This window comes from Leucopleurus acutus (genome assembly GCF_964270905.1).
Source record: "Leucopleurus acutus genome assembly, chromosome: 2".
Taxonomy (NCBI): Eukaryota; Metazoa; Chordata; class Mammalia; order Artiodactyla; family Delphinidae; genus Leucopleurus; species Leucopleurus acutus.
This window is the reverse complement of record NC_139143.1, coordinates 179,085,007-179,100,000: the sequence shown is the minus strand read 5'-3', so window position 1 is coordinate 179,100,000 and position 14,994 is coordinate 179,085,007. Positions and strand designations below refer to the sequence as shown.

The 14,994-nt window shown below is 57.2% G+C and overlaps 1 protein-coding gene across 4 annotated transcripts in view; it reads right to left on the bottom strand.

Moving 5' to 3' along the window:
• Positions 1-6,419: 6,419 nt before the first annotated feature.
• The window catches only part of UBR4 (ubiquitin protein ligase E3 component n-recognin 4), a 127,375-nt gene continuing 118,800 nt past the window's right edge, over positions 6,420-14,994 (bottom strand). For all 4 annotated transcript variants that reach the window (XM_082832748.1, XM_082832750.1, XM_082832751.1 and 1 more), the window contains exons 103-106: positions 13,362-13,586; positions 10,022-10,112; positions 9,165-9,327; positions 6,420-6,796 (exon numbers count right to left, since the gene is read on the bottom strand). In XM_082832748.1, the coding sequence (XP_082688874.1) occupies positions 6,732-6,796; positions 9,165-9,327; positions 10,022-10,112; positions 13,362-13,586 (544 nt within the window). In that variant the 3' untranslated portion in view covers positions 6,420-6,731. The remainder of the gene's footprint in view (positions 6,797-9,164; positions 9,328-10,021; positions 10,113-13,361; positions 13,587-14,994) is intronic.

Genomic DNA, 14,994 nt, shown 5'->3' with positions numbered 1-14,994 from the left:
CTGGAAACCACTCACCGAGTCCTGCCCTGCGAGGTCCCTCTATCACCCCCAACCCGGGCCTCAGTATTCCCATCTGTGAAATGGGAAATGAGCAGCCGAGTGGGTGGAGAAATGGAAGGCTAAGCCTCTGGGGGGCTTCCAGGAGCACCAGGAGAAGACCTGGTCTCGTCCAACCCCCTCAAGCTAGAGACAGACCAGCAGGGCCTGGGACATGCCCTGGGTCACGCGGACCCATGTCCTGTCCACTGCGGCCAGGCCACCTTCCTCCCAGGCCTGCACCTCCCCCGCCGCCCAGCACCCCAGCTGCGCCCGACACCTGCGGCCCCTCCCGGGTCCACCGCCCACTCACCTGGCACCAGGCCTTTCCCAGGGCAGCGCCTACATTGGCTGTGAGACATGCCCAGACCCTCAGGGGCTGGCCTCCCTCCACATACCCTCCCCCACAGCTGTCCCGGCCCCTCTGGAGATTCTGCTCCCTCCACTTAGGAACCCCTGTCTCAAACGCCGCTTCCTCCAAGAAGTCCTCCCCCGACGCCAGCACACCACCCCCATCCAGAGGTGGTTTCTCCCTCCCTGAGGGTCCCGGCTGTCCTGTGCCTCAGTCCACCGGGCCTCAACCCTCTCCCTTCATCCCTGAGATGTCCCTCTGGCCTCCCCTGGAGGCCCGGCCCTGAGCTTGGGCACAGAGAGGGCTCCGTGGATGTGTCTGCGAACGCTGCCCTGTGCCAGGCTCCCAGCGGCTCCTGATAACAGCCGTGTGGTCGTGACGGCACTGTGCCGGGGCCTAGTGGCCGTAATCTTGCTCAGCTCTGCTGTTGGGATGAGTAGCTCCGAGCGATTAAGCAATCTGCCCAAGGGGGTTGGTGACTGGCGGGGCTGGGACGAGACCCCAGGTCAACGGACACCAAAGCTTCCCTGTAACGCAAACTCCCCCATTTCCCAGGCCCACCACCTGGGGGAAAACAGCTGTCCTCGTTTTTGGCCCCTGATTCATCTGAACCCACCTGTAAGTCGTGGGCGCCCCGCCTCAATCCCCACAAAGGCTGTGCAAGCCCTTGCTTTCCCAGCCTCCCTGCAGCCTGCCCAGACTTTGAAACCAGAGCCAGGGATCAAGAAACAGGATCAATGTGAGAACTTGTTGGGGGCCAGCGGGGGTGGGAGCGGCCGTGGGGCACAGGCAGGCCGGGTGTCTGGAGGAAGGTGGACTGTGTGGACCAGATGAAGTGAGGGAGGGGTGCTGGACACTGTCGCTGCCCACTGCACAGCACTCCCGCCCCTGCCTCTGGCTCGGGGGGACCCGGGAGCATTCATGTCCCTGCCCTGTCCAGCCCCAGGGAGGGACACTTTTGTCTGAGCCAAGCTGGGCTGTCTTGTCTCCTGACAGGGACTGGCACAGAGATGGGTCAGGGACCCATCTTCGGCCCATGAGACGTGAGGGGGAACCCCTGGGGACTTCCGGGAGAGGTTTCCCGAGGCTCTGACGCAGGGATAGGCAGGCCCCATCTTTCTCTGGTGTGGTCAGGCCAGGCGGGAAGCGATACAGGGACCCCTGGGGGCAGTAGCCCTGTGGGACCTGGAGGGTCGCCGCCTGGGAGCAGAGCCGACAGACAAGGCCAAAGATGTGCTCGCTCGGAGACCCCGGATCAGCTACTCCTGGGTCCCCCTCTGGATTTGCTGTTGGGTGAGACGGTAGGTCCCCTTAACCACTCAGGCCGGTTCGCATCGGACCTCTGTCACTCACAGCCACGAGCCTCTCAGCCCCTCCACGTCCCACGGCGACACCAGCACCCTAGTCACTGGTCACAGCGTTCGTTCCACCTCCAGCACTGTCTTCAGCAGGTGGTACCGAGGGCAAGCAGGGGGTCAGCCTGTGGGGTTTTGCTGTAAATCTACAAGTGGCAGTGTGACTACAGGCACAGGATGGCATGGGGAACTTTAGGGACTTCGAACGGCTGACGGGGGGCGACGGGGGCCCCCAGTCTGCGTCTCTCTTCACCGTAACCCACTGTGGATCCCTCTTCCAAAGCAGGACTCAGTGAACATTTTCTGCAAAGAGCCGGAGAGTCACATTTCAGGCTCTGTGAGCCACATACGGTCTCTGCTGCATATTCTGTGTTTTTCTTCCAACCCTTTAAAAATGTACAAACTATCCTGGCTCTCAGGCGGTGCGAAAGCAGCCAGATGTGTCTCACCCCGGACACCCTCCCTGAACCAATCTGCCGCTTTGTGCCAAGTCAGCCTCTGGGGCACTAGGGAGCTTTTCCTGTTTGCCCCCCACAGGCCCGGCCACTCAAGTCCAGATGTTTCCAAGAGAGCGTCCAGCTGGGATAAGCACAGAGACGAGGTGGCAAAGAGATGACGGCTGTGGACTATGGCCTCAGGTGGACTTGGACTCAGATCCCTGTTCGGCCACTTCTGACAGGGCGGCTTCGGTTTCATCACCTGGAAAATGGGGAGGATTCTAGTGCCAACCTCATAGGGCGGCTGTGAGGCTCAAAACACCCCGTGAGCACTTTCCGCAGAGCGAGGCCCATGTCGGCTGGTTAGGACCATGTGGGGAAACATCTGGGGCCTCCTCTGAATGGCACGTCCACCAGCTTCTCAGTGAAGCTGCATGCCCCGCGGTGCTGATACCCAGGAGCCTGTGCAAGTCCCTGTCCCTCCCCGGCCTTGGTTCCCCCCCCCCCCCCGCCGAGTGGCTCATTGGACAGATCTCCGTCCACCCTCCACCCTCCCAGGAGTTAATGAGATGGAAACCCCCATGCCCGTGGGTGCATCCTGTCCTCTCCCAAGCCAGGCCGGGGGCAGCACAGCGCAGCACGGAGGCGAGCAAGGCAGGGGCCAGGCCCAACCTGCCCATCAGGTTCCTGCTGCCTCAGCATCGCCCCTTTCTCTGGGAAAAGGCCCCTCCAGAGCTGTGGGAGGGGACCCCGGGAAGGTGGGTGCTTCTCCTCTGGTCTGCTGCCTCCCCCAGGTTCCCTTCAGACTCTGAGAAGCCCATGAGCCACTCTCCCTGCAGCCCTGCCCCACCGGCTGGGGGACAACCAGAGTCAAGGGCGGGGGGCAGGGTGGGGGCTCTCAGCAGGACTCCATGAAAGGCCCCTCGGAAGCCTCGTTCCCACATCAGCGAGACGCTTCTCAGGACCCACAAGTGTTTGGCACCTACGCTGAGCTGGGCGCTTTGCAAACATGGTCACGTTTATCCTGTGAGGCAGCACTGCTCACGGCCTTTACAGAGGACCTACTGAGGCCTGCAGGGTCTGCCAGGCGTAGAGAAGGCAGAATCAGAACCCAGGACTGTCTGACTCCAAAGCCCCTGGACTTCCCACCCGCTGCCCCGGCCTTAGAGTTGGAAGTGACTTTTGATATTATCATCCCCTGCCCCCCGCCACCTCCATGTGGCACGTCTGTGGTTAAGACCCAGCCTCTGCCTGGGTAACTCCAGTGATAGAAGACTCACTACCTTCAAACAGCTCTTGTCACTGTAGGAGCCCTGCCGTGGATGGAACCCCACCCAGGCCTGTGAAAGCCCTTCTTGGGCTGCCTCGTTCCTAACCCCAACAATTTATGTTTCCAGAGCCTCCTCTGAGCCGCGGGCTGCATAAGCGCTCCCTTGGCTAACCCCCGATGAGGTGTGCTCATCTCACACGTGGAGAAACTGAGGCTCGGAGAGGTAACTGAGGCTGCACAGCCAGCTCTGAACCCAAATCTGACCCCAAGCCCTTTCCCCGGAGCCCTGGCTCCCAGGCCCCACCCCACCCCTGAGCTGAGCAGCCTGGTGGGCAGAGGAGGGCAGGTGTGCGGGGAAGGCCATCATCACGTGTGGCCAGTCTGGAACCATCTGAACCCCCCCAGTGGGCTGCCTGTTGAGAAAGACAAGGACCCAAGAAGCAATTAGCCCAGAAAATGGTTCGGGACAGGAAGGGACTAACTTTTTCTGCCCGATGTCCGTTGGTGTTGTCAGGGGACGCAGGCTGGGGGAGGCCGAGATCTTGCCCTGGACCAGCTTCCACTCCTGCCCAAGCTCTGCCGAGGGCACCGCTCTGGGACCTGTCACAGTCCTGTACGGCCACCGTGTCGGCAACCTGCCTGCAACTGCAGCAGGCACGGGGAAGCACTAGGGGTACATACCAGGAAAAGCTGTGGCCGTGAAAACAAGAGACTTGATGCGACTGGGCTGAGGCCAAAATTCTGAGGACTTTGCAAGAAACCAAACTATGAAGGGCAGAGAAAAAGAAGTGAACACCTTGTCATGAGCCTTGGAGACCTCAGCCTTGCAGGCCCAAGGAACCAAGCCGTGGTTAAGCTTCCGAAGGCCCTCGGTCAAAGCGTGAGGCCCCAAGGCGTTGCCATAAGCGCGGCTCAGCCTCCATCAGTGCCCGCCACCCAGCAGGCAGGGCTAGTCCCACCTGTTTACCCCGCACCCTCCCCTACTCCCCCCGCTGCCTTTGCTGTCCCAGATGAAGCTGTTCCAATCTATTCCCTGCTAGGATGTTACGTAACAGCAACTCCACATGGTAACGTGGACCTGGGATGTCTCCTGGGAGACGACCAGAAAACGGGAGATGATGGACCTACGAGAGGGAATGAACTTGCTGTGCTCAGTGTGAGAAGCAAGTGTGCCTGAGACCAAGGTCCGTCATCCACCTTCAAAGCTGGACATATCTGGACCTCACCTGAGACGTGGAGCTTCGTTAAAGAAAAAGCCAGGATTCTGCAGACTGCAAATGAATTCATCAGTAGTAAGAGCGGCCATTTCCTTACTACATGGCAACCAAGTAAACTCGCGTAAACGTGGCAACCACCTGACCCCGTAGACACCGACATTCCCATTTTACAGATGAGGAGACTGTGGAGACACCCAGGGTGGTGGAGCTGGGATCTGAACAAAGGAGTGAGCGCCTGATGCCCTTAGACGCTGCTGCCCCCTCCCTCGAGCCCGTCCGTCACTCAGAAAGCCCCGTCGCCCACCCACACCACCGTGCACTCCTATGCACTTGGCACACGCATGTTCTCATCTGCCAGGGCCTGCCTGCCTCTAGCTGGGGTTTTTGGGGTTTTTTTTTTAAGATTTTTTTTGATGTGGGCTTCCCTGGTGGCGCAGTGGTTGAGAGTCCACCTGCCGATGCAGGGGACACGGTTTCGTGCCCCAGTCCGGGAGGATCCCACATGCCGCGGAGCGGCTGGGCCCGTGAGCCATGGCTGCTGAGCCTGCGCGTCCGGAGCCTGTGCTCCGCAACGGAAGAGGCCACAACAGTGAGAGGCCCGCGTACCGCAAAAAAAAATGTGGACCATTTTTAAAGTCTTCATTGAATTTGTTACAATATTGCTTCTGTTTCATCTTTTGTTTTTTGGCTGCGAGGCATGTGGGATCTTAGCTCCCCGACCAAGGATCGAACCTGCACCCCCTGCACTGGAAGGCGAAGCCTTAACCACTGGACTGCCAGGGAAGTCCCTCCAGCTGGGCTCTTGCAACAAATTGCCCTTGTTTCTCTGGCTAAAGCCCAAGCACGACACTCACTCCTGCTTGTGTCTGGCCGGTCAGGGGTTCCGGGGAAGACACACTAAGTCCTGGCTCTGGGAGTCTTCTGAAGGGACCTAGAGGCCCCTTCTGTCCCAAATGGTCTGGCCTGAGGAGTGAGCCACATAAACTGGACATCAAGATAGGGGACACTGTCACTCGGGAAAGCAGGTGGCAGAGTGGCTCACAGGGAAGTGAAGGAGACAGCCACTACCGAGCTCTTCTTCCCCGCGAGGGCATGTCTGGATGAGCCTTGCCCTACAATCTGGGGAGAGGCTCGTGGGAGTCCTGCTGCCTCGCTAAGAGGGCTGCTGCCCATGAACGTGGGGAAGCAGGTCTCAAGGCCCCCAGAGGCAGCTGCCACAGTGGTTCAGGACACGACTTCGGAGGCGCAAACCTCAGCTCTGGCAGCTACAGGCTGGGCGGCCTTGAGCAATTGATGCTGGTTCAGAGAAGGCGCTCAGTAAAGGGCAGCCACTCACAGTCTGCCCCAGGCCCTCTCCCCACATGGCAACACTGAAGAGAAGTCGCCAAAGGATTTCCCATTTGAAGTTAACAGGGGACCGTCAAATGCCTTTGCTGTAGAAAGACTGCGCTGAGCCGGCCTTTGGCAGAGGACTAGAAAGTCACATGTCTTTGGGCTCCAGCTCTTAAGGCCAAAACTTAAGAGAAGCCAAGGCGTTTGTTTCAGGAAAGATCATAGCCGTCAAATGTGGTGCCCCAACTTGCTGGCCGAGAACAGACAGGCTCCATTTGGCGCCAAGAGACGGCGAATGTGATACACGCAGGCCTCCCTGCTGACACCAGACAGGGCTGTGCCGTCAAGGAGAAGTGTTTGGCCAGTGTCACTAAGGAGGGGTTCAAGCACAGGCAACACCTTCCTTTCCAATGTGTATTAAGTCACTTGTTTATTTCTCAAGATGTGCACACTCAAGTATTCAGTTGGCCAGGACAACTCGTGGCTCCTAGATATGTACAGGTCCTTCGACGGCTCGGGTTACAGACAACTTCATAGCTAGTGCGCCACACACACGAGATAAAACAGGAAGCCTAAAATCCCCAAGCCACTCCAAGAAAAGTGAGGGAGGGAGGAGGGAGGAGCAATGATGGAGCAACGATGCAGCAACCCGTGGCGGAAATCACACACAGGAGGGGAGAACACAGAGGCAGGCTAGCTTCCATCTCTGTCGACCGCCGTTTCGTGTGGTGCTCAGGGGACTGAGTCCAACAGGTCCTTCAGGAAGCTCTCCGGATCAGTGATTTCTGATAAGAGACCTGGAGAACAGGCAGAGACTGCTTAGCAGCGGCCCTTGCAGCCCCCAGCCCCTGAGTCACGGAGGCTGCGTCCACGCGGGAAACACACTGTGCTCCCACAAGCTCGGACACAGCTGCTCATGGGAGACCGGCGATGACCGCAGAGACAGTCACCGAGCAAACACTCTCTCCTGGGAGGGGAGCTGGGCTCCGACACCTGGCGCTGCGGCAGGATTAAAGGCGTTTAAAGTGGCAGCGGCCAGCTCACGATCTCCCCAGGGCGGAGGTGCTAAACCCGGGTCCATGGACCCTGCAGGGGCCTGTAAGTCCACTGAAACTCAGTGCGCAATGGAGGGGGGGGCGGGGGGGGTCCTCTGGAGAGAGTGTCTACAGCCTTCAGCAGATTCTCAGAGGGACCTGGGGCCAAACAAAGGCTAACTCCACTGCCCTCAAGGGCTGGGAGGAACAGGGTAGGGTGAAAGAACCCAACCCCTAGTCCAGGGCCTGGGGCAAGCTGCCAGAGCTCAGGACCTCCGTTTCCTCCACTGCCAAATGGGGACAGTGACAAGTCCTCGTCACATCACCCTGGGGATTAGATGAGGCCAGTTACGTGAAAGTGCCCAGGGCACAGAAGGCGCTCTGCTCAATCAGCATCAGGTCCCCTGCGGCCCATCCCTCCCTCACAAGCAGGGCTCTCACTTGACCAATGCGGGGCAACACTCAAACTGAAGTCTGGGCTAATGCAGGAAGACTGGCGCCCATCAGCTCTTGCTGGTTTGGAAGGTGTTTTTGTCCTTGCATTTGAGTAGGGTGTGTCGGATGTTCTGAAATTTCCTACCAGTTTGAACAAAGCAATAAAGCCATGCCGTAAACGCCTGGGCTCGAGTGGAAGGCGGCAGAGGCCTCCCGCCTGACCTGCCCCCGCTCTTCCCTGCTCCAGGGCTGATGCAAAGCCCTGAACAGAGGTGAATACCTTCCTTCCCCTGCCTGCCTCTTCCTCCTCTTCCTCGAACTTTGACATTCATATTGACAGTCTTTGTAGACATTCACCAGACCCCTGGGTGACAGGTAAGGCACTGGGCCCTGAGGACACACACAGGCTACCTGCTCTCAGTTGGGGCCACCTCTTGAAGAAAGCAAGGAGTGTAGCCAAGATAAAATGTCTAGGCTGAAAAGACACCCATGGGAGCATCTAGTGAAGTTAACAAAGGAACTGTGGTGAGCGGTGGCAACCTCTGACCGACAGGTAACGGGGGAGGCACCAGACCAGCAAAGGCCCATCCAGTATGGCTTCCACTGAGGCCACCGCAACAAACGGCCAAACTGGAAGAAAGGCCTGGAGCTTTGGGGAAGCTCCATCCGGGAAGAAAGAGGAATTCACACTGAGCATCACTCCGAACGTTTGAGGGTTCAGTGCCCAGAGGACAGACGAGAAAATGCTAGTGGCGACCTTCTCTTGATAGGGGGATCTGGGGAGATTTTTTCTTGCTCTTCACACGTGACAAAATTGCCGTCAGGGAAAAGGAAACAAGCTCACAGAAGAGTTAGGCAGGTGCGGCTCCCCCCCTGCTTTGGCTCTGGGAGCCTACCTTGGAAAGGACGGTGGTGATGGGGGGCTGGACTGCAGTGCCCACACCCTCAGAGGGCACGGGACTTTTAATTCTGGGTTGATTTCCCAGCACTGGCCCAAGTCACCTCCCCCTGCTGTCACCTGATGCTTGGTTATGAAATCCAAACAAATTTTAATGTGTTTGCAATTAGGATGACAAATTTGTTGTATAACACAATGACTTCATTTTTACCAGCTGGGGGATGAGGAACTGTCTGAGGATGTCTCATGTGACAGCACTTCAAAGCACCTACTAGCAGAGACGTTCTTTGCTCTCTTTTGATATTTACCATTTATCTTAAGAATCAGAGTTGAAATCTTCCACACCTCCCCGGGGGCAGCTGTGACATAAGATGTCTCAGTCCCCGAAAGGCAGGAGGAAGACAGGTAAGCTCCATGTTAGTTCTCTGAACTGTCGTAAGAAGCCAGGAAACCAAAAGGGGCTCCAGTGATTTTCCAGCTATGCCCCACTGGGAATTTGTTTAATCTTCAAAGCCTCAGTTACCCCATCTGTAAATGGGGATAACCACAGCTCCGCCTCACACAGGGCTGCCCTGCAGACTGGGAAAGTGCGTGCATGAGAACACAGCACCTGGGGTGAAGTGAGCCACATGTCACGGCCGCATCTTGTTACCAGGGACCTGGTATGTACACATCTCTCCCAGACCCCTCGGTGGTGGCCCACAGGCTGGTTCTCGCCTGTTTTTTCCTGTGTGTGAAGATGAAAGCGATGGCCAGCCCCACTAAGATCTGTGAAAGATGAAAAGCCTTGACACTGACCAGCGGCGTCGAGGAACTCTGAGAAGGTCTCCACTGGCATGAACTCCTCCTGGAAGGCCTTCAGGGCCTTGTCGGCAGCTTCGTGGATGGGCATGTCGTTGTGGCGGATGTACTCTGCCAGAGAGCAGGACCAGCCACCCTCCGTGTTGCTGGTCGGCACCTTCTACGAGAAGCAACAGGACACACAGGCCGGGCGGGTCGCTCAGGTCAGGCAGGGAAGAAGAGGGCCCCCCCATACACATCCAACTTTTCCCTGGAGGATGTGTTCTGCTTCCAGGAACAACAAAATTTCACTTCATTCCTCTCACAGCCCCTCTCCTAAGCACACGTCACATGAACCTACAAGCTTCGAGAGGCGATGCGTTCTTTCCTCCCCATCCCCTCCACCATCAAGCATTTCCCCAAGAAGAGGGACTCGTCAACATGCTTTAATTCAGCTGTTTCATTTAGATGATGAAAGGAACCACCCCAAACCCTCTGATTCTCTCAAGGCTGAGAGGAGCGTCCCTATTATAAAGTGGGCTGGAATAAGTTACACTCACACAGGGCAACGGAGTTGATCCAAACAGAGGGGACGAGAGCAAACAGAGAGTGACTCGGGGTGGAGCGGGGGGAGAGCGGCCTGTAGAAGAGGCTCTGCAGCAGCCTGAGACCGGGTCACAGGAGCAGTCATGGCTACAAATGCAGTCTACACACGCAGGGGTCGGAGCTAGAGGGTAAACCCCTCCCCACGGCGGGTCGGCCTGTTTCTCGGGGGAGGCTGGTGGAGGAGCCGGCTGCCGAGGCAGGGTCAGAGCCACAAGCACAGACGTCTACGCCCCTGCCAAACCCAGCCACGCTCCCAGCGGCCTCCTTACCTTAAACATGTTATAAATGAGATCAACGAGGGCCCAAAAGAGAAGGGAAGAGCGATAAGCAGAGTAGTCCTTCACCGCCTTGTCTGTCAGCCTGGAAAATAAAACCAAATCCCGTGTCCGTGAAGACCCCGGGAGGATACTCCCAAGGACAGAGCCAAGCATTCTGGGAGCAGGGGAAGAGTCACGGGCACTGAGCATCACTCAGCTCCAGCCACTTGCCATCTTCCCAGAGGAACGCGGCCACGGGTCAGAGCTTCTGAAGCCCTGGGACCCAGAGGTTTGTTCACCACAAGACGCTGCGTGACAGAGTCATCTTTAGTAGCGACTCTGCTAAGCCAGGGAAAATGGGAAAGAGGGAGACGTAAGTTGCAACACGGCAGCCAAAAGGCTACTGCCTTAAAGAGTCGCCGCAGAGTCCCGTGTTTCCCTGTGTTTAGCCCCCACACACGCTCTCGGACTTGACGGGACCTAATAAATGCAGGAGGAAACAAGGTTCTACTTCAGACTTCACATTCCCACTTGGAGAGTTTTTACCAGCAGCCAGCACACCTAAAGCAGTCTCACACAGTAATCTGCCAACCGCGTGCCATGTTAAAACCAGCAAGCTGGTGGACACCTGGCGTCGGACAACAGTGATGTCTCGGATGCGAGCCACAGCCGGCCCAACACCTCCGAAATCCCAGGCTAATCCCAGAGCTCACCGCACCCCTTCGTTTCCAACCAGCATCGCTGCTACTTAATCCAGTGACGCAGTCTGGGATTAGAGAGCAGCCAAGCCCTTGGAACACGGAGGGCCGTCACTGCCAACAGCGTCCACCGCCTTCTCAGCAGACGCTCCTGGTCTGAGGAATGATTACTGCAGGTAGAGCCACCATGAAGTACAGAACGACCAGCACCCACTCTGCACGGTGAGTGAAGTGCCGGTGCTAGGACTTGGTTTCTACAGCCCAAGATCTAGGAGAGGTTTTGTCTGCAAACTGCCTTCATAGCTGTAATAAGTAGAGGCTGGATAAACCCTTGTTGTGGAGACTCTACACCCTGGAACAGAGCCCACACCAAAGGCACCAGAACTTAGTATTGAAATGTGTGTGCACGCACGCACCACGTGTTTATATACGCTAGAATCATAAACGTCAGACAAGCGTAGATGTTAGTCATCTAGAAGCTAAAACTACACCGCATGGGCCTCAAGTGAAGGGACTACCCAGCATGAGACAGGCCAACCACACCTACACTCAGTCAATGTTTAAGTTATTAACCAAAGTAAAGTAAAATAATAAAATGAGACAATTCTGTTCGCTAAGGTATGCTACCTGTACCCTCCCTCCCCCCAACATCTCCAAAGCGCCCACCTCCTCCCCGACCGCCACACATGAGGATGCTGCAGCCGAAAGGAAAAACTACTGCGAGGTGGGCCTGTGGACGACGATGAGAATTCTTTCTCTGCAACTCTGTGCGCTGGCAGACAAGGAAACAGAAAAGGCTCTGACGGAAGCCTAGTAAAGTCCCAGGCTTAAATACTTGCAAGTTCCTGGCAGAAGAATCTTTTTTCCTGAACGTAAAACCCGCAGAAGAGAGCAACTTCTCTTGTGCGGACTCCTAGATTTTTGTGTACCTGCTGCTGCCCCCCACCCCATAATGGGCTGAGGACAAAGCCTGCTGCCAGTGGCCCTGCCCCAACCACCAGGAGGTCACCCTCTAAATGTCCCTCCTTGCAGCGTGTCCCACACCGTGCTGATGGCCAGCACTCTGCCACCCTGCTTCCAGGGCACCCTGCTCACACCCTGACACCCCGCCAGGGCTGCTCCTTCTTGCAGCTCTTTCGCATTGGTGGCACGAATCTGCAGTGGCCCTGCCCAACTTAATTATTTCAGGTTAATTAGTAAAGGTGACTAAACTGCTACAGAGGAAATGGCAACTCATGAGTGCAGCTCACACTGGATTTCCTAATTAAGCCGTGACCAAATCAGCTTTTCCTTAACTGCCTGGGACAGTAATGCATTCCAGTCTCCTAACTGAAAGCAACACAGCTCCTGTGGGTTCAGATTTCACACCTGTCACCGAGAGCCTGTGCCCAGTGAATAGCTACTTTGCGTGCTATGGATACAGGCCGAGCCTGGCTTATCAACAACTTAGTATCTTCCAGATCTAACCTTTGACTCCCAGCAGCTAGTTAACTATTAATGCTTTAGACTCTTGCTTAACACTGGAAAGTGCTATGTTTGGAATAGGGGCAGGGGCTAGGTAGGAATCTAACAAGACCGGCCCCCTCCTGCTCTACACAGAGGCTGGCACTGGCTGGACCCAACAGCAGAGCTCCAACCTGGTCTCCCCGGGCCACGAGGTGCCTACCACTAGCGACTTGATAAATCAGAGCTGATGGAGGTGGAGACACCAGGTGTGCAAATTCAGGCCAAGGCTGCTTCCACTTGGTCTGTCATCATCAGGGGCCTAAAAGCTCCTCCCCTGCACCCCTGTTGGAAGTGTCCCCTCAGTTCCTAGCGAAAGCAGACAGAGGAGGACAGACCTTCCCAGAGTGAAGCAGGTTTCCCTCAAGGGCAGAAGCAAGCTGACAACTCTTAGCCTACTCTGTAGCCCAGGGAGGGCAGGCTGCTCGGGGCCACGACGGGCCAAGAGTAGCGCCAAGGGGTCCCCTCGGGGTGGCGCAGTCTGTGCACTCGTCGCAAAGGGCTTCTCGCTGTTGTTGTCTGCAGTTGTTTGCCTCAAGACACCTCCCAGCTGACCCAAATCACAGCACGGGGTCATGAAAACAAAGACCACTTCCTTCCTGAAATGCCTTCCTTCTTAGGGAGGTGTCCACACCAACAGCAGAGAAAGAGAGAAGGCTCATGGAACGTGGGAGCAGACGGGATAGGAATGTGACCAAGGAGGGAGATGAGGAGCTTTTAATACCAGAAAAGAACATCCCCGAGCACAGCCCCCAGGAAGCTTTGCTAGTTTATGCGCAGACCAGCAAGATTCGGAACACCTGGCTACCTGTCTCAACTGCCTGCCGACCCTAACCCTTCTCCTGAGAAGTCTCACCCTGTGCCTGGCTGGCTTCCTCGCTGAGGACACTTCCCAGGGCTAAGCCTGGCCCCACACTTCTAGTGCCTGAACAGCTGACCCAGAGGGGCAGGCACCCGGCGGCGTCAGGCCTCGACTCTTGGTGTGACCGGCCGGGAAGGCTCAGGCTCCATTGCCGAGTCAAGCGAGGCGCCTCCAACTCAGCACCTGCGCGCCGCGGGCAGCTTTCACCCACAGCGGCTACAGAGTCCGGGCGACGGGCGGCCCAGGAGACGGCCCCCTGCAGCAGGCCCCTCCCGAAGCGAGCACTGACCTGCTGGCTCCCCCCGGAGCCACTGCCCGGGCCTGAGAGGTCACCAGCAGCCGCCGCAGGATTTCCACGCGTATGGCTCGCCACTTCTCGGGGGGCAGGACGTGGAGGGCCAGGACAGTGAAGTAGTGGGGCCCGTCCACTTCAAAGGCACCCTCCACCCACTTCTCCTTGGGCTGCTCCAGAAAGCCCTGGAGGTTCTTCTCCTCTCGGGAAGTTGCTCGGGTTCTGGAACAAAAGGAGCACCATGAAACCAGGGCAGGAGCAGGGCACGAGCAGCAAGAGGGGAGGAGGCTTGCGCAATCTCCCGTCTTCTTTTACGTTTCCCGAGCGCTCGGCTCACGGAACCCCCCACCCGTCCTCCACCGCCCCTCCCGCCTCCTCTCCAAGCGGGGCACCCCCAGCCCCGCCCCAGTCCTTCTCGGGGGCACCTTCCTCGTCCCCCACCCCCCAGCCCAGCTCCGCACAATTCCAATTGCGCGTGTCCGGCACATTCACAAACACTCCGCCATCCACGTGTCCTGACAACTCTGGAAGGTGACAGCCGGCACCTCTTTACCAGGGTATCTGAAGGCCCGGGGAGTGAAGTGACACAACCAAAGTCACCAAACCAGTCCGCAAACCCAGAGTCTCTGAGCCCACAGCCCACACTCCCCGACTCCACGAGTCTCGGTGCAGCTAACTGTTCACACGGCTTTTGCAGCCGGTGCCCTCCCTAGGCTATCGTGGTGTGTTCCTTTACGTGCCTGTGTCCTCTCTCCTCCGTTAGAACAGATGCCTCCCGGCGAGCACTGCTTCTCCTCGCTTTTGCCTGGACTGCAGCAACAATGGTAATCACCAACTTTAACGCCAAGCCCGTTCTAAGAGCTTTCCATGGGTTATCTCATTTAATCCTCACGATAACCCGAGGAGACGGGTACTCTCCCAACGTTACAGAAGGGGAAACTACAGCACAGAGGGAGTAAATATTCTGCCCAAAGCCACACAGTGGGGAGTGAAGGAACTGGGCTCTGACCCAGGCAATCTGGCTCCAGAGCTCTCCCAGCGTGGACTCTCCACCTGCAATGAAGCTTCGACAGGTCACTAGACGGGCACTGAGAGACCACTTCCTTATCACGTATTTCTGGCTACACTCTCTCCTTACGACCTGGATGGTGCTCTCAGGCCAAGAGTGCTTGACGCCCCATCCTAGTTCCCTGGAAATAAAAACACAACACCAGTAGCAGCTGAATCAAAGTTACCAGGTCTGCACATGGCACTGCCAGGCACTGGACTGTGGGAAAGCAGGGGGGATGGTACGGGGACACCAGGCACCCTTCTGCTCCATGGATGAACACAGATGGAACAGGCGGCTACACTAGACTGGAGTGTCCAGAATTGGAAATCAGAAGCTTTGTGCCATCGCACGACCCGCTCCACTCTGCGCTGGCTCGCGCTGTGTGTGACACACTCGCCTTCATATACAAACGTCCCACCAAAGGCAGCAATCCCTGCTCAACCAGCCCCCCGCTCCCCCACGCCCACCGTGACCAAGCTCACACCAGCGTGAACCGGCGAGGGAAGCAGGCTGTGGCTGGGAAACAGTGCCTCTTCGTGCAGCTTCCGGCTTGGCCTCTAACTGACCGAGACCATCAGG